General features: G+C 48.2%; 1 protein-coding gene across 3 annotated transcripts in view; it reads right to left on the reverse strand.

The window, feature by feature from the left end:
- Positions 1-2,750: 2,750 nt before the first annotated feature.
- LOC148509421 (MORC family CW-type zinc finger protein 3-like) overlaps positions 2,751-22,912 on the reverse strand; it is a 266,886-nt gene continuing 246,724 nt past the window's right edge. For all 3 annotated transcript variants that reach the window (XM_088443164.1, XM_088443165.1, XM_088443163.1), the window contains one exon: positions 2,751-3,905. In XM_088443164.1, the coding sequence (XP_088299290.1) occupies positions 3,902-3,905 (4 nt within the window). In that variant the 3' untranslated portion in view covers positions 2,751-3,901. The remainder of the gene's footprint in view (positions 3,906-22,912) is intronic.

The raw sequence follows: 22,912 nt of genomic DNA on the forward strand, positions 1-22,912 counted from the left end.
GTTTTAAATTTATGAGAGGAGGATTCTGAAATAAACTGTTATTAAGCTGCAATAGTAAAAGCAACTACATATGCTACACTATATTGGATAATTTTTTCTCTTCTCTTTTGGAAGCTGGTGAGTAATGGAGAGACCTAATCCACATGGCAATGATCTGATTGGAAGCTGGTGAGTAATGGACAGACATGATGCACATGGCAATGACATGATTGGAAGCTGGTGAGTGATGGACAGACATGATCCGCATGGCAATGACCTGTTTGGAAGCTGGTGAGTAATGGACAGACCTAATCCACATGGCAATGACCTGATTGGAAGCTGGTGAGTAATGGACAGACATGAGCCACATGGCAATGACCTGATCGGAAGCTGGTGAGTAATGGACAGACATGATCCACATGGCAATGACCTGATTGGAAGCTGGAGAGTAATGGACAGACATGATCCACATGGCAATGACCTGTTTGGAAGCTGGTGAGTAATGGACAGACAAGATCCACATGGCAATGACCTGTTTGGAAGCTGGTGAGTAATGGACAGACATGATCTACATGGCAATGACCTGTTTGGAAGCTGGTCAGACTCTTGTTGACATTGTGAAAAACCCACAGGTCAACAATCTGTGCATGTATATGGACATAAATTCTCAATACACTTGCCACGACCAGAAAAAAGAAAGCGCTCTTTTCATGGATATGTATCCTGATCTGCGGGTAGAGGACCACATTGTCCACCTTTGACTGAAAGAAGCTCTGAAACTCTCCTATCTGTGGAATTAGTAGAATGACCGTCTTTCAGTTAATCAAAGGAGCTGTAGACCGAAAACTATCTCGTAAAGCAAGATAGAAAAAAAACTCCTTTGTGGGGGCACTCTTCAAATTATGTAAATATGTAAATGTATTTAAAATATAACTTTTATTAATCACTACACTAAAAAGAGAAAAAATAATACACAAAACTAAAATATACAGTATAGTGAGTACAAAATAAATATTGAATTAATTAATATTAAAAAAATTCTTCCCAATAAAGTCTCATGGGGGAATAATTGGCAAAATATAAATATAGATATAGATATGCTTGAGGAAGTTACTCTCTATGATTATATGGAAATTTGTGCATCATACAAGTCATATAAAAAAACCTATCGGCGATATAGTTTGTCTTTAGGTATATACCGTAAGTATCTATCCTTTGTCATAATATTATATGTTAGACAGAAGCTTAGAGTACATTGTATATCTATATTACTGCTTTGTATACACCCTAATAAAACTAATATCAATTCAGATGATAATACAGGTTAGTAGGTCAGTATCACACTTTTTCTTCTCCAGGTACAGCATTGAGAGCTATCCTTCAATTGTATAATAGTAATTCAAGTGTAATTCATAAATCTTCCTTAAATTATGCCTATTATCACAATGCAAGCTCTTTAGAATGTAAGCTGTTACATGCAGGGCCCTCTACCCTCTTGTGCTTCTCCTTACTTTACTTTCATCTACTTCTTATGCTCTGTTGCTTATCTGGGTGTTATGGTCGCTAATGTAACATAGTATATTATCCTTGTCCTACATTGTATTGTATTGTACTGTAAGTCACTGATCAACCTATTTGTTTATGTACTTTGTAAGGCGCCGAGGAACACTTGTGGTGCCATATACAGTAAATAAATAAATAATAATAACAATGCAGGTTAAGTCAGATTCACAGTAAATTATGGCTATCATCATAGTGCAATTCAGATCAGGTATTCACAGTTTAGTAATCCGCCTGTGTGTGTCATTTGCACAGTGATATCTCATTAAGTTATTCACAGATAGAGACCGCAAATGATAATGTGTTGGTCAGTAATAGGAGATAAAGTGAATAGACAGTGGCAGAGATTTATGTATATGTATGTATAATTTCTTGGAGACTGTAAAAGAGCAATGGTTATAAATAACTTACAGTACTTAGATGGGCATTTTTTGAGTATCACTTCAGCAATCAATGTCAGTTTGATTTTTAAACATTGGTTACTCTATTCAAACAAATTGCCTATTATACAACTGAAGGATATCTCTCAATGTTGTACCTGGAGAAGAATTGTGATACGGACCTACTAACCTGCATTATCATCTGAATTTAAATTAGTATTATTAGGGTGTATACACAGCAGTAAAGTGGATATACAATGTACTCTAAGCTTCTGTCTAATATATAATATTATAACAAATATATTTATCTACCTTAATAAAAATATGTTTTTGATATGACTTGTATGATGCACAAATTTCCAAATAATCATAGGAAGTAACTTCCCCAAGCATATCTATATCTATATTTATCCAATTATTTTCCCATGAGACTTTATTGTGAGGTTTTTTTTATATAATTCAATATTTATTTTGTACTCAGTATATATTTGACTTTGTGTATTGTTTTCTCTTTTTAGTGTAGTGATTAATAAAAGTTATATTTTAAACACATTTACATAATTTGAAGAGTGCCCCCACAAAGGAGTTTTCTTTTCTATCTGTCATGACTAAATTACTCCTGGGGAGCACCGCCAATCACTTTATGAGGAGGGAAATTTAATATAAGAATATAACTTATGTTGGCTGATTCTTACATATTTTCCTATTATTGATCCTGTGCAGAGTCCCCTCTTGAACATAATCACAGGAGGTGTCAGGTAAGGTGCACAGCAGTAAGACATGACGCACAGCAGCCATGATTATGAAAAGATGTTTATTGAATAAGCAACATTAATTTAATAAGCAAGATATATTGCATATGAATAAGTAACAAATATATTGATTATGAATAAGTAAAATATATTGGATATGATTAAATGAGATATATTGGATATGAATAAGTAAGATAAATAGATACTTCATCACAGTGATCATCAGTAATATGTCTGGCTGGATCTCAGTCTTACCCCATCTAATCCTGCGCAGCTTTCCGTGGTAATATACTAAGTATCTGAATGTGACACCTTATTGGTCCATTTGAAGCCACGGATGTAAAATGCAATATATACCTATACCCCCCTCATCTCTCTTTATTATCCAACCTTGATCAGCTCTCAAGCTATGACCACACACTCATTATTATTATTATTATTATTATTATTATTGTTATTATTATCCAGCCTTCATCAGATCTCATGCTATGATCACACACTCATCTATTGTTCTAGATAGCTTTGTGAGCAGTATTAGCAGGTGCAATGTTCTGCAGCTCCCATCTTCCCCTCAATGCCTTCTCAATAAAATGGTTCTAGCCAAGTAAAAATCACTATTAACCCTCTCCTGACTTTCCACCCTTCTGATTTTTACATGTACACATGATCCCTTATTTACTTTAGAAGTAAAGCCTCTATCGTTCTTTTACACTTCCCTACACCGCAGATACCAGGTTTGATCATATAATATAGCGTAATAACGTAAAACAAAGAATGCAATATAAAACCAATAAGTAGGATTACAATTAAACAATCTGGCCATTCTTGTTTCTTCTCCCTGATTGTCTTTATAAGTTTTAATTACACATCATAGTGAATAATAATTGATTGGCTGTGTAATATGTGTACAATTTAATTGGTTACGTATGAGGCGAGTCTGGTGTTGGTAATGTTCAGTAAAATTATTTGGGTGTGTCCATGTGTCATTGTCCTGTAATAATGGTACATCTGGAGTTACTGTATGGCTATAGCAACATATGGCAGAGTCACTGCACATATTGGTGAATGTACTGTATCGAACAATTGTTACATGACCCAAGGTCAGCTAGTCTGTATTGTAATGCTTGTGCAATTCTTTTTTTCTTTCTTGGATTCCTTTTTTTGAATGAGAAATAATTTCCAGACCACCATCATTGTCAGACAAACCCTCAGTGACGTCATCTCATCTCCTCACCTATACAGTAAATCAAGAGAAATAAGTTAGATTTACTTTCCAACAAATATCATATAACAATGTCCTTGCCCTGCTGCAATTATCTTCCCCATCGTTCTGTATTTTCTGTATCATTAAACACTTCTTAGTGTTTATAACAATAGGGGACAATTAATGTAATCGGGTGAGAGTTTAGAAAATGTCAGAGTTCAGCAGTAAACTCTGACACTTTTTAAACTCGCCAAATGTAATAGAGTTCGGGAACATGAAAACAAGCATGTATTTCAGACTCAAAAAACTCTCACTTTAAATTCTCATTCAGATGTTTTCCCATTTCGAAGATAAAATTCAACCAATGTGAGAGATTACTGCTAAACTCTCACATTTTCTAAACTCTCTCCCTATTACATTTGGCCCATAGTGGGAGATGTATGATCATGCGGGTAATGATCAGTAATCGCCAATTATCATAGTGAAGCAGGAACAGACACCATCCGTATTTTGATTTTCCAGAGAGGGAGATTGCTAATTCACCTGTCTGTCTTTTGGCTCTGTGACCGGCGCTTGCATACATTCATGCGCTGGTCATTTTCTCCCTGCGGCACCCACGGCCAGGGGCGCTGTTAAGTTTAAAATAAAATGTATTTGTCTGAATGCATGTCAGGGTTAGGTGCCTACCTGCCATAGTGCACCAACACAGCAGTTGATTTTGAAACTGGGTACATATATATATATCACAGTAACAAGAATGAGTGAAACTTCAGTCCCAGGATACATATACATACTCCTATTCCCCCTTTTCCTTGCTTACCTCTTGCATGCACACAAACAATGAAATTTTGCAAATTAGTACCTCCTCTTGGGAAACATGAGGATGAACAAGGAAATGTCACATCTGCTGTCGCTCCTATTCTTTTACTATATCCTGTGGGAGATAGTGCGCCCCTCACCATCACAATAATTCGGGAGTGAATCAGGCATAGGCACTCAGGTATGGTACTATCTCCTATAATACTCTAATTTCCTTTTTCTATCTCATGAAGGAAGAAGTATTTTAATTTGATAATTATGGTGTTAAGATATTTAACAACAGGGTGGACTGTTAAGTTTAAAATAAAATACTTCTGTTTTGCGCTTAAATAATTATGAAGTTATGTGAATTTATGTAAATGCATTAAACTGTTTTCAGCTGATTATTGCAGTGACCGCAAAAGCTTTGGAATGGGTTAACCATATTATAAGAACTGATTTCATTTAATATTGGACTATGAGCTGAAAGGACACGTTGGAATTATGAGTAATGAAGAAGATAATAGAAACTTATCCTGATACTGTATTGATTATGGACCCCTAATAAAAGGATTAAAATGATCATGGCACCTGGAAATCAAGATGGACAGTGGACCTGTTGATTAGAGACTGTGATAAACTATAATGAACCACTTTATACCCCTTAAAGTGAAGACTCTGCATTTTCCTAGTCACGTATCCCAGTAATTTCCCCTGGACTTGATTTATTTGCCCACTCCCCTGAATGCCCCTCATTATCTCATCACCTCCTTGTCACTCCCACCTGATAATGCAGTCACCAATCATGTTTGTGTTATGAGGTATTGCAATGTAATTATGTACACCCTTTTCTTTAATTATTGTTATTGGAGTGCATAAAATGTATTGTAACCTAATGAAATATAGGATATCTTACTGATAACTCAACGTGCATGGTCCACGTCTGTGCGCACAATCTTGTGACTGGTCCATCTAAATAAATCTACCTTTGTTTCACTACAAGCTGTCTTGATGAAGAATTGATTTTATCAGCGCGCTGGACCGGTGGCAGGGAGCCATCTGCCCCCGAGGACGGTATAATTTAAGCCCTGGGGGGCCGCACACTGCAGTGTCAGCCCTGGACACAGGCGACCCTCAGATCGGACCAGCATCAGTGTGTCTTCTTAATCCTACACAGCCACAGGGGACTAGAGGCTGAGTACTGGGGTGGGGGCGGGGCTGCTGCCTGATAACTCCTCCCAGTGATCTGAGGAGTAAGAAGCAAGTTAGAAGCAAGTTAAACTGTCTGTTACTTCAGATTCCTCGGATCACTGGCTGAGAGTTCCGAGGAGTTATCAGGCAGCAGCCCCACCCCAGTGTTCACTGCTGCTCAGTCTCCTCTCCCGTCCTGCAGCAGGCTCAGCAGCAGCTGCCTGCACTGCACTGCAGTGAAGAAGAGTGACACAGACAGCAGCACCGCAGTCATCAGAGTCAGACTCAGAGGAGCCAGCTTCCAGCCAGCAGGACTCTCCCTGAGCCTGTGAACTTGTGAAGGAGACAGAAGATGGCCCTGGGCTTTCCCTTTCTGTCTGGCTTTTGTTGTTGGTTAAGTGCATGTTTTTTTGTGTGTGTATGTGTGTCTGGGGGGTAAATGTGGGACAGGGTTGGGGTTAAGGAGGACAGGGGTCTATTCATAACAACTTTTGATTTTGCTGGAGGACACCAGTCCACGTGAACATCATTACTAACATCTACTCCCATGAACAATGCCATGATTTTTAATTATTTTCAGGTCCCCAGCACTAACAGGGTGAGATGACAGCTGTGATCACTGGTAGACCCAGCCTTCACTAACAATTGGCATTGGGAGCAGTGGATTGTAGTAAATCCCAATGTGGGATAGGGAGCACAGTGTGGGGTTAGGGAGCAGTGTGGGATAGGGTTGGGGATAGGGAGCACAGTGTGGGATAGAGTTGGGGTTAGGGAGCACAGGGTGGGATAGAGTTGAAGTTAGGGAGCACAGGGTGGGATAGGGTTGGGGTTAGGGAGCACAGTATGGGATAGTGTTGGGGTTAGGTAGCACAGTGTGGGATAGAGTTGGGGTTAGGGAGCACAGGGTGGGATAGGGTTGGGGATAGGGAGCACAGGGTGAGATAGGGAGCACAGTGTGGAATAGTGTTGGGGTTAGGGAGCACAGGGTGGAATAGAGTTGGGGTTAGGGAGCACAGTGTGGGATAGTGTTGGGGTTAGGGAGCACAGAGTGGGATAGGTAGCATAGTGTGGGATAGGGTTGGGATTAGGGAGCACAGTGTGGGATAGAGTTGGGTTTATGGAGCACAGGATGGGATAGTGTTGGGGTTAGGGGGCACAGGGTGGGATACAGTTGGGGTTATGGAGAACAGGGTGGGATACAGTTGGGTTTAGGTAGCACAGGGAGGGATAGGGTTAGGGATTGGAAGCACAGGGTGACACAGGTAGCACAGTGTGGTATAGGGAGCACAGGGAGAGATAGGTAGCACAGTGTGGGATAGGGTTGGGGATAGGGAGCACAGGGTGAGATAGAGAGCACAGTGTGGGATAGGGTTGGGGTTAGGGAGCACAGTGTGGGATAGAGAAGAGGATAGGGAACACAGAGTGGGATAGAGTTGGGGTTAGGGAGCACAGTGTGGGATAGTGTTAGTGTTGGGGAGCACACAGTGGGATTGAGTTGGGGTTAAGGAGCACAGTGGGATAGAGTTGGGGTTAGGGATTAGTATTAAGTGCAGCACCCGGTTCCTGTCACATTGAGGGAGCCAGCACTGCCACTTCCCAAACCTCCGGCACCCCCACCACCCCAAAGATAACCACAGGTGGGCCGGGGTTTGGGCCATGAGGTCACACCCCCTTCCGCAAGGGATAGCGAGCACAGGGTGAGATAGGTAGAACAGTGTGGGATAGAGTTGGGTTTAGGGGGCACAGGGAGGGATAGAGTTGGGGATAGGGAGCACAGGGTGGGATAGGGAGCAAAAGGTGTGATAGGTAGCACAGTGTGGGATAGAGTTGGGGATAGGGAGCACAGGGTGGGATAGGTAGCACAGTGTGGGATAGGGTTGGGGATAGGGAGCACAGGCTGAGTTAGGGAGCACAGTGTGGAATAGGGTTGGGGTTAGGGAGCACAGGGTGGGATAGAGTTGTGTTTAGGGAGCACAGGGTGGGATATTGTTGGGGTTAGGGAGCACAGGGTGGGATACAGTTGGTGTTATGGAGCACAGGGAGGGATAGGGTTAGGGATAGGGAGCACAGAGTGAGATAGGGTTAGGGATAGGGAGCACAGGGTGTGATATGTAGCACAGTGTGGGAGAAGGAGCACCGGGTGGGAGAGGGAGCACAGTGTGGGATAGGGTTGGGGTTAGGGAGCACAGTGTGGGATAGAGTTGGGGTAAGGGACGACAGGGTGGGATAGTGTCGGGGTTAGGGAGCACTGGGTGGGATAGTGTTGAGGTTACAAAGCACAGCATGGGATAGAGTTGAGGTTAGGGAGCACAGGGTGGGATAGGTAGCATAGTGTGGGATATGGTTGGGGTTAGGGAGCACAGTGTGGGATAGTGTTGGAGTTAGGGAGCACAGTGGGGGATAGTGTTGGGGTTAGGGAGCACAGTGGGGGATAGTGTTGGGATAGAGTTGAGGTTAGGGAGCACAGTGTGACATAGGTAGCACAGTGTGGGATAGGGTTGGGGATAGGGAGCACAGGGTGAGATAGGGAGCACAGTGTGGGATAGGGTTGGGGTTAGGGAGCACAGTGTGGGATAGAGAAGAGGATAGGGAACACAGAGTGGGATAGAGTTGGGGTTAGGGAGCACAGGGTGGGATAGAGTTGGGGTTAGGGAGCATAGTGTGGGATAGAGTTGGGGTTAGGAAACACAGTGTGGGATAGAGTTGGGGTTAGGGAGCACAGTGTGGGATAGAGTTGGGGTTAGGGATTAGTATTAAGTGCAGCACCCGGTCCCTGTCACATTGAGGGAGCCAGCACTGCCACTTCCCACACCTCCGGCACCCCCACCACCCCAAAGATAACCACAGGTGGGCAGGGGTTGGGCCATGAGGTCACGCCCCCTTCCACAAGGGATAGCGAGCACAGGGTGAGATAGGTAGAACAGTGTGGGATAGTTGGGTTTAGGGGGCACAGGGTGGGATAGAGTTGGCGATAGGGAGCACAGGGTGGGATAGGGAGCAAAAGGTGTGATAGGTAGCACAGTGTGGGATAGAGTTGGGGATAGGGAGCACAGGGTGGGATAGGTAGCACAGTGTGGGATAGGGTTGGGGATAGGGAGCACAGGCTGAGTTAGGGAGCACAGTGTGGAATAGGGTTGGGGTTAGGGAGCACAGGGTGGGATAGAGTTGTGTTTAGGGAGCACAGGGTGGGATAGTGTTGGGGTTAGGGAGCACAGGGTGGGATACAGTTGGTGTTATGGAGCACAGGGAGGGATAGGGTTAGGGATAGGGAGCACAGGGTGAGATAGGGTTAGGGATAGGGAGCACAGGATGTGATATGTAGCACAGTGTGGGAGAAGGAGCACCGGGTGGGAGAGGTAGCACAGTGTGGGATAGGGTTGGGGTTAGGGAGCACAGTGTGGGAGAGAGTTGGCGTAAGGGACGACAGGGTGGGATAGTGTCGGGGTTAGGGAGCACAGGGTGGGATAGTGTTGAGGTTACAGAGCACAGCATGGGATAGAGTTGAGGTTAGGGAGCACAGGGTGGGATAGGTAGCATAGTGGGGGATAGGGTTGGGGTTAGGGAGCACAGTGCGGGATAGGGATGGGGTTAGGGAGCACAGTGTGGGATAGAGTTGGGTTTATGGAGCACAGGGTGGGATAGTGTTGGGGTTAGGGAGCACAGTGTGGGATAGAGTTGGGGTTAGGGAGCACAGGGTGGGATACAGTTGGGTTTAGGGAGCACAGGGAGGGATAGGGTTAGGGATAGGGAGCACAGGGTGGGATAGGGATGGGGTTAGGGAGCACAGGGTGAGATAGGGAGCATAGTGTGGGATAGAGTTGGGGTTAGGGAGCACAGGGTGGGATAGTGTTGGGGTTAGGGAGCAAAGTGGGGGATAGTGTTGGCATAGAGTTGAGGTTAGGGAGCACAGGGTGACATAGGTAGCACAATGTGGGATAGAGTTGGGGTTAGGGAGCACAGTGTGGGATAGAGTTGGGGTTAGGAAGCATAGTGTGGGATAGAGTTGGGGTTAGGGAGCACAGTGTGGGATAGAGTTGGGGTTAGGGAGCACAGTGTGGGATAGTGTTGGGGTAGGGGAGCACACAGTGGGATAGAGTTGGGGTTACGGAGCACAGTGGGATAGAGTTGGGGTTAGGGATTAGTATTAAGTGCAGCACCCGGTTCCTGTCACATTGAGGGAGCCAGCACTGCCACTTCCCACACCTCCGGCACCCCCACCACACCAAAGATAACTACAGGTGGGCCGGGGTTTGGGCCATGAGGTCTCGCCCCCTTCCACAAGGGATAGCGAGCACAGGGTGAGATAGGTAGAACAGTGTGGGATAGAGTTGGGTTTAGGGGGCACAGGGTGGGATAGAGTTGGGGATAGGGAGCACAGGGTGGGATAGGGAGCAAAAGGTGTGATAGGTAGCACAGTGTGGGATAGGGAGCACTGGTTGGGAGAGGTCGCACAGTGTGGGATAGGGTTGAGGTTAGGGAGCACAGGGTGGGATAGTGTTGGGTTTAGGGAGCACAGGGTGGGATAGTGTTGGGGTTACAGAGCACAGTGTGGGATAGAGTTGGGGTTAGGGAGGACAGGGAGGGATAGGGTTAGGGATAGGGAGCACAGGGTGGGATAGGGATGGGGTTAGGGAGCACAGGGTGAGATAGGGAGCATAGTGTGGGATAGAGTTGGGGTTAGGGAGCACAGGGTGGGAAATTGTTGGGGTTAGGGAGCAAAGTGGGGGATAGTGTTGGGATAGAGTTGAGGTTAGGGAGCACAGGGTGACATAGGTAGCACAGTGTGGGATAGGGTTGGGGTTAGGGAGCACAGTGTGGGATAGAGAAGAGGATAGGGAACACAGAGTGGGATAGAGTTCGGGTCAGGGAGCACAGTGTGGGATAGAGTTGGGGTTAGGGAGCATAGTGTGGGATAGAGTTGGGTTTAGGGAGCACAGGGTGGGATAGTGTTGGGGTTACAGAGCACAGTGTGGGATAGAGTTGGGGTTAGGGAGCACAGGGTGGGATACAGTTGGGTTTAGGGAGCACGGGGAGGGATAGGGTTACGGATAGGGATCACGGGGTGGGATAGGGTTAGGGATAGGGAGCACATGGTGATATATGTAGCACAGTGTGGGATAGGGAGCACAGGGTGGGATAGGTAGCACAGTGTGGGATAGGGATGGGGATAGGGAGCACAGGGTGAGATAGGGAGCATAGTGTGGGATAGAGTTGGGGTTAGGGAGCACAGGGTGGGATAGTGTTGGGGTTAGGGAGCACAGTGTGGGATAGTGTCGGGGTTATGGAGCACAGCCTGGGATAGAGTTGAGGTTAGGGAGCACAGGGTGGCATAGGTAGCACAGTGTGGGATAGGGTTGGGGATAGGGAGCACAGGGTGAGATAGGGAGCACAGTGTGGGATAGGGTTCGGGTTAGGGGGCAGTGTGGGATAGAGTTGGGGTTAGGGAGCCCAGGGTGGGATAGTGTTGGGGTTAAGGAGCACAGGGTGGGATAGAGTTGGGGTTAGGGAGCACAGGGTGTGATAGAGTTGGGGTTAGGGAGCACAGTTGGGGAGCACAAGGTGGGATAGTGTTGGGGTTAGGAGCACAGAGTGGGATAGAGTTGAGGTTAGGGAGCACAGTGTCGGATAGAGTTGGAGTTAGGGAGCACAGGGTGGGATAGTGTTGGGGTAAGGGAGCACAGGGTGTAATAGGGTTGGGGTTAGGGAGCACAGTGTGGGATAGAGTTGGGGTTAGGGAGCACAGTGTGGGATAGATTTGGGGTTAGGGAGCACAGTGTGGGATAGAGTTGGGGTTAGGGATCACAGTGTGGGATAGTTTTGGGGTTAGGGAGCACAGTGTGGGATAGAGTTGGGGTTAGGGAGCACAGTGTGGGATAGAGTTGGGGTTAGGGAGCACAGGGTGGGATAAAGTTGGGATTAGGGAGCACAGTGTGGGATAGAGTTGGGGTTAGGGATCACAGTGTGGGATAGTTTTGGGGTTAGGGAGCACAGAGTGGGATAGAGTTGGTGTTAAGGAGCAAAGTGTGGGATAGAGTTGGGGTTAGGGAGCACAGGGTGCGATAGAGTTGGGGTTAGGGAGCACAGTGTGGGATAGAGTTGGGGTTAGGGAGCACAGTGTGGGATAGTGTTGGGGTTAGGGAGCACAGTGGGATAGAGTTGGGGTTAGGGATTAGTATTAAGTGCAGCACTCGGCTCCTGTCACAGTGAGGGAGCCGGCACTGCCACTTCCTGAACCTCCGGCACACCACTAACCCAAAGATAACCACAGGTGGGCCGAGGTTTTTGGCTTGAGGTCACGCCCCCTTCCGCAAGGCCATGCCCCCTTTTCGCTGGTGCGCATTGTCACATGACATCCCTCCCCACACCAGCTGTCACCGCGAGGAGGGACGCCACTGGGGTACTCTTCTGTACCAGCCAAGATCGGCAGAGCAGGTGAGGTTCCTGTGTGACATTCTTTCCTCATCTACAGTATCTATCTTTCTATCTATCTATCTATCTATCTATCTAGGGAATCAGTATGAATGACCTCTGGCCTTATAGCCGGCGGTTTAAATCCCGATGCTGGAAGACTGGCAGCAGTGAAAATCCCAACAGGGGACTAATGGTAAGTAAAACGAACCCTGCCGCCCCCCTAACCCTTACCCTCCCTTAGGGGTGCCTAACCCTAACCTCCCCCCCAGTGCCTAATCCTTACCCAGCCTCTAAGTGCCTACACCTAACCCCCAATTCCCGCTGCCTAAACCTAAGTCTCATGGGGGGTGCCTAGCCGTAACCTCCCCTTCTCCTAGCCTAACCCTCCCGGGGGGTGCCTAGCCGTAAGTCCCCCCCCAGGTGCCCCTAACCTAAACCTCCCCCCCACGGTTGTCCGTGCCGCCGCCCAGCTTACCTTTTTTCGTTATGCCGGGCATCGGGCTCCCGGCGTAGGGATGATAGGTGCCGGGATTTTCACACCTATCATTAGACACCTGCTGGGATTTCACTGCATCCCCTATCTACATTTGTCCTTATACATCTTACAAGTGTCACATATCAAATTAATCAGCACAGTCTGCTGGTGTGTCCTAGTCACATCCCATAGCGACTTACATGCATTTTCTGCAAAATTCAGTCAGTCGATGCTAGGAGAGTAGCTAGCACGGAACGTGGCGGCTCACTCACAAGTCAAGCCGTGTGGCTAATTGAGGCTACACATATAAGAACACATCTGTATATATATAATTTTCCTTCACATGGTTTTGGGTTTTTTTCAGAGAAAAGATGGGGCTGCTTGCCTGTGTTTGCCCCCCAGCCTGAAAGTTGCCAGCCAGCCCCTGCCCGCTGCTGTGTTGAACAAAAACCCCAAACTTCATTGTTTTTTGTATGAGCCTACAGCCATGGCGAGTGCTGTGCGGTGCCGCAAAGACAGCTGCAGCTATTAATATTGATAGCTGCAGTTGTCGGAGTGGACAGTGGCACACCAGATCGGCACCCTCTTTAGGTATAGTGGCACCAATAATGAGAGGGGCGCATACATGCAGAGAAGTGGTCACCGCAGTACATAATGTGTGCAGTTACGGAAAATACAGGTAACACCATTTCTTACATCTCCCATATGGGAACTTTTCATGCACTAAATCACACTGGCAGAATGTGGATGGTAAGAAATATAAATGACCCCGTGCACTCCATGTTCTTTATGTGGAATAGTTTGTAAACAATAAACATCTTTTACAATGGCTGTTTTCCATTTTTTTCTCTTTCGATGTCTAACAAAATGTTACACTGGGTTCAGGGTTTTATGCTGGTCATCCACTAGGCGATTTAGACAAGTGATTGCACGCTAACGACGTCGTTATCGTGCAATCGCTTGCAAATTGCGCATGCATCGGGCATGTTTTGGTCAGAAACAACCAGCGATGCGCATGCCTGCTGGTTGTTTCCGACATCTATCATCGCCCGTACATGCATGTGCAAGGATGATGGATGTTCCTAGACTGAACAAGTCAACGTTCAGTCTAGGCACATCACTAGTCGTAATCGTGCTATCGTTTCTATGGTCTGCTAGTGCATGGTACCCGCACTGAACAGCGTTTACTAAACGTCATTCAGTGAAGGAGTCCGACCTCCTATCTCTGAGCATGCCGAACCTGATGAGCGTCGTCAGGTTGACTGGCATGTTCAGTAGATAGTCGGGGGACGGCAACGACCCAGCGTGCACGCGCATTGCTGATCCTTGCCCAGGGTTGCCTACCCTCCCGATTTTAGTGGGAGTCTCCCAGTTTTCAATACACCCTCCCGCTCCCCCGCAAACATTACTTGAACTCCCGGTTTCTTCAACCCTTTGGATTGAGCTTTCGCAAAACCGGACTGTCGGGGGCGAAGTCTGCAAGGGGGAATGTCATGGCGTCACAACGCGTGACTCCATGATACTTAATGGCCGGCCACCGCGGGGTTGTGGGTAACAGTGGCTGGCTAGTCAGTAGTCAGTGCGCACACGGAGCGTGCTTGCAGAGCCGGCCCTAGGCATAGGGCATTTGCAATACCTTATGGGCATCCCACCGCTTGGCAGCAGGGACCACAGCCATCAGTACTAATAATGAGTCACACTGACTCATTATTACAGTACTTTCTATGCACTGCCTGCGTCTGGCCGGGGGCCGTACCGAGGATGGAGGAGGAGGGAGGGCCTTCTCACTGTACATGACCAGGCTGTCACACTAGACTGCCTAAGACCCAACCCCTCTCCCCGACTCCACGCCCCCTCCTCTTCGTCTATTCTACCTGCACCCTCCTTTCTCTGCCTGTGACTCCGCCCCCTAACCCTGGGTCCCCGCCCCTTCCTTTTCAGTCTAGCCCTCTCTGTCACTGTGTCAGCCTCTCCTCTCGTTTCATGTGCCATGGAGACCAGCCCCAGCAGGGACCACACATCCTCTTCCAGGACAGGTAAGTGCCAATGTCATCTAGGGGTGGTATCTGTATGCAATGGGGAGGGGATGTATTAATGTAGTGTGTGTGTGGGGTGGGGTGGTGTATTAATGTAGTGTGTGTGTGGGGTGGGGTTTGGTGGGGTGGTGGTGTAGTGTGTGAGTGGGGGGTGTATTAATGTAATGTGTGGGGTAGGGCGTGTATTAATGTAGTGTATATGTGGGTGAGATGGTGTAGTAGTGTGTGAGTGGGGGAGGGTGTATTAATGTAGTGTGTGTGGGGTAGGGGATGTATTAATGTGGGGGTGGGGGTGTATTAATGTAGCGTGTGTGGGATGGGTGCTGTATTAATTCTGTGTGTGTGTGTGGGGTTTGTTCATATTATCTGTGCTATAAGTTATATGAGGGTCAGTGATGTTCTCTGTTATATGTAGGGGTGAGCGGGTTCGGATTTCTGAAATCCGAACCCCCCCGAGCCCCCCGGATCCGAGTCGTATCCGAGTCAGGCTCGACTTTTCCCGCCTGACTCGGATCTGAAATCGAGGCAAAACGTCATCATCCCGCCTTCCGAGTCTCGCGGGTTTTGGATCCTATATAAGGTACCCGCGTCAGCTCCATTTTCTCACTCGGCTGTGGACAGTGAAGAGGGAGGGTGGGAGTTAGGGCTGGCTGGGCTGTGTAGTGTAGTGTAGTGCAGAGTAGTGTTGTGCTGTGCTGTGCTGCGCTGTGCTGCTGTTGTCCACTACTTCAAAGTCCATAGGGGCTGGCTGTGTTGTGCTGTGCTGCTGTTAATAGGGGCTGTGTCCACTACTTCAAAGTCCATAGGGGCTGGCTGGACTGTGTTGTGCAGTCAGTTCTCCATAGGGGCTGTGTCCACTCCAAAGTCCTGTGCAGTGTCCCAGTCCTAAAGGGGTGCTGTAGTGTTGTCCAGGGGGTGCTCTGTCCATCAGGGGTGCTCCCCCCAAGTGCTAAAAAAATAATATTTTTTGTGTGTTTGTGAATTGTGTGCGCAGTAGCCGCACGTGCATCAACAAAGTAAGTGTCATAAGTAAAGGGCCCGGCTGGCTTGACCGTTAAAGGGTGCTGTAACCCCCAAAGTACACTCCAAACCAAAAAAATATATATTTTCTGTGTTTGTGAATTGTGTGCGCAGTAGCCGCACGTGCATCAACAAAGTAGTGCCAAGCGTGCGCCTGTGTCATAAGTAAAGGGCCGGCTGGCTTGACTGTTAAAGGGTGCTGTAACCCCAAAAGTACACTCCACTCCAAACCAAAAAAATATATATTTTCTGTGTTTGTGAATTGCGTGCGCAGTAGCCGCACGTACATCAACAAAGTAGTGCCAAGCGTGCGCCTGTGTCATAAATAAAGGGCCGGCTGGCTTGACCGTTAAAGGGTGCTGTAACTCCCAAAGTACACTCCAGTCCAAACCAAAAAAAAAATTATTTTCTGTGTTTGTGAATTGTGTGCGCAGTAGCCACACGTGCATCAACAAAGTAAGTGTCATAAGTAAAGGGCCCGGCTGGCTTGACCGTTAAAGGGTGCTGTAACTCCCAAAGTACACTCCAGTCCAAACCAAAAAAATTATTTTCTGTGTTTGTGAATTGCGTGCGCAGTAGCCACACGTGCATCAACAAAGTAGTGCCAAGCATGCGCCTGTGTCATAAGTAAAGGGCCGGCTGGCTTGACCGTTATAGGGTGCTGTAACCCCCAAAGTACACTCCAGTCCAAACCAAAAAAAAAAATATTTTCTGTGTTTGTGAATTGTGTGCGCAGTAGCCGCACGTGCATCAACAAAGTAGTGCCAAGCATGCGCCTGTGTCATAAGTAAAGGGCCGGCTGGCTTGACCGTTAAAGGGTGCTGTAACTCCCAAAGTACACTCCAGTCCAAACCAAAAAAAAATTATTTTCTGTGTTTGTGAATTGTGTGCGCAGTAGCCGCACGTGCATCAACAAAGTAGTGCCAAGCGTGCGCCTGTGTCATAAGTAAAGGGCCGGCTGGCTTGACTGTTAAAGGGTGCTGTAACCCCCAAAGTACACTCCAGTCCAAACCAAAAAAAATAATATTTTCTGTGTTTGTGAATTGTGTGCGCAGTAGCCGCACGTGCATCAACAAAGTAGTGGCAAGCGTGCGCCTGTGTCATAAGTAAAGGGCCGGCTGGCTTGACCGTTAAAGGGTGCTGTAACCCCCAAAGTACACTCCAGTCCAAACCAAAAAAATATATATTTTCTGTGTTTGTGAATTGCGTGCGCAGTAGCCGCACGTGCATCAACAAAGTAGTGCCAAGCGTGCGCCTGTGTCATAAGTAAAGGGCCGGCTGGCTTGACCGTTAAAGGGTGCTGTAACCCCCAAAGTACACTCCAGTCCAAACCAAAAAAAAAAAATATTTTCTGTGTTTGTGAATTGTGTGCGCAGTAGCCGCACGTGCATCAACAAAGGAGCAGCGCCAAGCGTGCGCCTGTGTCCCATAAGTAAAGAGCCAGTTGGCTCATTTCTTAAAGGGTGGTGTAACCCACAAAGTGCACTACTCTCCAGCAAAAATAAAAAAATATTTTCTGTGTTTGTGTGCGCCTTAGCCGCACGTATATATCAATATAACATAAATGGAGGACCAAACTTTCTCCGATAAAAATAAAATAGGGAAAGATCAAGAACCACTTCCTCCTAGTGCTGTTGCTGCTGCTGGGAGATGTTCATCATCCGAGAGAGGAAGTAGGAACATCACTACTTTTACTAAACAATTGACCCTCCAACAGTCCCTAGCGATGAGGATGAAGTACGACAGCAGTCATCCTGAAGCAAAACGTATAACTGAGGCCTTGACTGCTATGTTGGTGTTAGACGTGCGTCCGGTATCCGCCATTAGTGCAGTGGGATTTAGACAATTGATGGAGGTAGTGTGTCCCCGGTTCCAAATCCCGTCTAGATTCCACCTGCATCCTCAAAGCAGCAGCGACAAGCGTGCGTCTGTCTATTAAAGGGTTTTGTAACCCTCAAAGTGTGCTCCACAAACAATAAAAATATTGTTCCTTTTTTTTCTGTCTTTGTGAATTGTGTGGGCTGTAGCCGCACTTGCATCCTCAAAGCAGCAGCGACAAGCGTGCATCTGTCTGTTAAAGGGTGGTGTAACTCTCAAAGTGCTCCAAAAAATAAAAAACTATTTTTTTAATGTGTTTGTGACTTGTGTGCGATGTAGCCGCACGTGCATCAACATAGTAGCAGCGCCAAGCGTGCGCCTGTGTCATAAGTCAAGGGCTGGTTTGGACATCTGGTCCGGACTGAAGGACGTGCCAACAATTTATGACAAGTCTACTGTCACTGCATATGATACTGTCCTCAAAGCAGCAGCGACAAGCGTGCGTCTGTCTGTTAAAGGGTGGTGACACCCTCAAAGTGTGCTACACAAACAATAAAAATATTCTTATTTTTTTTTCTGTCTTTGTGAATTGTGTGGGCTGTAGCCGCACTTGCATCCTCAAAGCAGCAGCGACAAGCGTGCGTCTGTCTGTTAAAGGATTACATCGGTGACAGCATCCAAGTAGGCATGTCAGACAGTCCGTACCTGTACTGGCAGGAAAAAGAAGCAATTTGGAGGTCCCTGTACAAACTGGCTCTATTTTACCTGAGTTGCCCCCTTTCCAGTGTGTACTCCGAAAGAGTGTTTAGTGCAGCTGGGAACCTTGTCAGCGAAAGGCGTAGGAGGTTGCTTCCACAAAATGTGGAGAAGATGATGTTCATAAAATGAATTATCAACTCTTCCAGGGAGACCAGCCTCCAGAACGTACAGAGGGACCTGTGGTTGTGGATTCCAGCGGGGACGAATTAATACTCTGTGAGGATGAGGATGTACACAACACTGAAGAGGGTGAGGAATCGGTGGATGAGGAGGATGAGGACGACATCTTGCCTCCGTACAGCCAGTTTGTGAAGGGACAGATTAATTGCCAGCTTGTTTTGTGGGGGCCCAAACGAAGCAATCATTTCAGCCACAGTCATGTGGCAGACCCTGGCGCTGAAATGTTTGGTTTGTTAAACTGTGCATGTCCTGTTTATACAACATAAGGGTGGGTGGGAGGGCCCAAGGACAATTCCATCTTGCACCTCTTTTTTTTCTTTGCATTATGTATAGTTTGGGGCCTAGTTTTTCAAACTGCCATCCTGTCTGCCACTGCAGTGTCACTCCTAGATGGACCATGTGTTTGTGCCGCCCACTCGTATCTCTTAGCATAGTCATCCAGCTACCTCGGTGCAACCTTTTGGACATAAAAACACTATTGTGAGGTGTGAGGTGTTCAGAATAGACTGGAAATGAGTGGAAATTAAGGTTAGTGAGGTTAATAATAGCATAGGAGCAGAAAAACCCACAAATTCTGTGATTTTAGCTGTTTTTATGCTTTTTTTCAAAAGAATACAGATCCAAAACACAAAACCCAGAACCCAAAACACGGAAGGGTGGTTTTGGCAAAACCAATCCAGATCCAAAACACGTAGAAAGATCCAGATCCAAAACCAAAACACGAAAAGTGGCCGGTGCACACCCGTGTTCATTGCGGGTCTCTGCATTATATGGCGCTCATTGTGTAATATAGCACTCACTGCGATGCTCTCTATATTATATGCCGCTCACTGTGACACTCTCTGCATTATATGGCGCTCATTGCAACTCTTTATATTATTTGCCACTCACTGTGATACTCTCTGCATTATATGCCACTCACTGCGATGCTCTCTATATTATATGCCACTCAATGTGACACTCTCTGCGACGCTCTCTGCATTATATGGCGCTCACTGTGACACTCTCTGCATTATATGGCGCTCATTGCAACTCTCTATGTTATATAGCGCTCACTGCAACTCTTTATATTATATGCCACTCACTGTGATACTCTCTGCATTAAATGGCGCCTTTGCATTATATGGTGCTCACTGCAGTACTCTCAGCATTATATGGCGCTCACTGCAACACTCTCTATGTTATATGGCGCTCTCACTGTGACACTCTGCATTATATGGCACCTCTGCATTGCACTCAGCATTATATGGTGCTACGGATACCCTTTGTGCTGTGAGGCACCACTCACTAGTTCCACCACTGGGCTGCGGCAAGTAAAATGGACATGGAAGGGCATGTTGCGCATGCCCAACCGCAGCCACTCCCACCAAGTCTAGCAGGGAGAGGCCAGCTGGAAAAACAAGCAGGGGTGGGCGCAGTGGCGTAACTAGGGCAGGGCGAGCGGGGTACGTGCCCTGGGCGCTGTGGGATCGGCGGGATGGTGGGGCGCCACCGGCCACGGTACCGGCCCGCCCTAGTCAGCCAGTGTAGTGCCGACCTCAGTGAGTGCGGTCATCGCTACACATTTACACAGGACCGGTGCTAGGCTTCCCAGCACCGGTCCTGTGCTACACAGCTGAGCCCCTTCCCTCCCCCTGAGCGCTTGCCCAATAGCGCCAGGAGGAGGGTGGCAGGCGGGCTCAGACTGTGCTAACACACATATCGCCACCAGCATGGCAGCGATGTGTGTGTTATTCAGTAGCCAATGAGAGTCAGACAGACTCTCATTGGCTGCTGCTGCACACACATCCTCCGCCAGCGCTGGCGGAGATGTGTGTGAATCAGCAGCCAATGAGAGTCAGATAGACTCTCATTGACTGCTGCGCGCCCACTGCAAGAGCCGGCTTCCTTTTGGCTCCTGCAGGGGGTAATGGGAGAGACGTCATGATGTCTCTCCCATAATGCAGGGAGCCCCAGTCTGGGAGGACTGACGTGCGGCGGCGGGAGCGGTGTCCGGAGCAGGAGCGTGGATCCAGATAAGTGTATTTTTTTTTGTAACGTGTGTGTCTGCACTACGGGGGGGGGGGGCTACTACTACTGGGGACATTATCACTTGGGGGGGCTACTACTACTGGGGACACTATCACTTGGGGGGGGCTACTACTACTGGGGACACGATCACTTGGGGGGGCTACTACTACTGGGGACACTGTCACTTGGGGGGGCTACTACTACTGGGGACACTGTCACTTGGGGGGCTACTACTACTGGGGATAGTATCACTTGGGGGGGCTACTACTACTGGGGGGGGGCTACTACTACTGGGGACACTATCACTTGGGGGGGCTACTACTACTGGGGACACAATCACTTGGGGGGACTGATACTACTGGGGACATTGTTACTGGGGGGGGCTGCTACTACTGGGGACACTATCACTTGGGGGAGCTACTACTACTACTGGGGACACTATCACTTGGGGGGGCTACTACTACTGGGGACACTATCACTTGGGGGGGCTACTACTACTGGGGACACTATCACTTGGGGGGGCTACTACTACTGGGGACACTATCACTTGGGGGGCTACTACTACTGGGGAAACTATCACTTGGGGGGGCTACTACTACTGGGGACACTATCACTTGGGGGGCTGCTACTACTGGGGACACTATCACTTGGGGGGACTGATACTACTGGGGACACTGTTACAGGGGGGGGCTGCTACTACTGGGGACACTATCACTTGGAGGGCGCTACTACTACTGGGGACACTATCACTTGGGGGGGCTGCTACTACAGGGAACACTGTCACTTGTGGGGCTACTACTACTGGGGATACTATCACTTGGGGGGGCTACTACTACTGGGGACACTATCACTTGGAGGGCGCTACTACTACTGGGGACACTATCACTTGGGGGGGCTGCTACTACTGGGGACACTATCACTTGGGGGGACTGATACTACTGGGGACACTATCACTTGGGGGGACTGATACTACTGGGGACACTATTACTGGGGGGCTGCTATTACTGGGGACACTATCACTGGGGGGGCTGCTACTACTGGGGACACTATTACTGGGTGGGGGCTGCTACTACTGGGGACACTATTACTGGGGGGGGCTGCTACTACAGGGGACACTATCACTGGGGGGGCTGCTACTACTGGGGACACTATTACTGGGGGGCTGCTACTACTGGGCACACTATCACTGGGGGTGCTGCTACTACTGGGGACAGTATTACTGGGGGGGCTGCTACTACTGGGGACACTATTACTAGGGGGAGGTACTACTGGGGGCACCATTCTTGGGGGGGAGCTACTACTGGGGACACTGCATCACGAGGGGGAACGTCTACTGGGGGGGACTACTACTGGTGGCACTATTTAAGGGGCTTACTAATAGGGGACCACTGCTGGGGGCTCTAAATAGGGAGGACCACTACAGGGATCCCTGTATAGGGGGCACTGGATAGGGGGGGATCACTGCTGGGGGCCTGCATAAGGGGGACCACTACTGGGGGCACTGCATGGGGGTGGCAATGTGATAATAAAGGTGTGTCATGTTGACACACCCCATTTTTAAGTGACCACGGCCATTTTTTGCCGCCCGCGCCTTTGGCGTGGGCACATAGGGGGGGCTCCATTTTAACATTTGCCCTGGGCTCCAAATACCCTAGTTACGCCACTGGGTGGGTGCGACTGCCTCCCTGGCCCTAAAGAGAGTGAGTCTAAAGCTGGGTACACACTCAACCATGTGTACCCAGCGCGATATCGCTACCAGCAGGACCCAGCAGGGATCCCTGTATCGGCAAGTGCATACACACTTGCCGGTGCTGGGAGCAACGGCGGTGGGCCATGCTGCATTCCGCAGCATAGCCCCTGCTGACGATATCGGCCGTCGGACCTGCATGCAGGTTCAACGGATGATGCTGCTGTCGATGCCCTGGCGCGTGCTATCTTCAGTGACGTAGCGGGTACACACTGGCCATTGTGGACAATATGTTGCCCGATCTGCCAGATTGGACGACATATTGTCTAGTGTGTAGCCGGCATAAGGGCCCCATTTATTAACAAAGCTAAACACCAGAAGCATTTTTTATTTAGAGTGGCAGTGACACAAACGAAAATGCCCCTCCGGCGAATTGCAGCAAAGTCCTCCTTGTCGGCCACATCCTCCGCTCCGCATTAGGCTGCCAGCGATGGGCTTCTGTGTAATGCGTATGCACAACGGTCCGCTGCGCATGTGCATTCCACTTAACCCAGAGGGGACCTGGTAGTGCCTGGAAGTCTTCGCTGAAGCCGGAAAGGCAGCACTGGATCCCCGTTGCCGGCAATGGGGACCACATCGCTCTCGCCATCTA

This window comes from Taudactylus pleione, unplaced genomic scaffold (genome assembly GCF_031769625.1).
Source record: "Taudactylus pleione unplaced genomic scaffold, aTauple2 ptg000327l, whole genome shotgun sequence".
Lineage (NCBI taxonomy): Eukaryota > Metazoa > Chordata > Amphibia > Anura > Myobatrachidae > Taudactylus > Taudactylus pleione.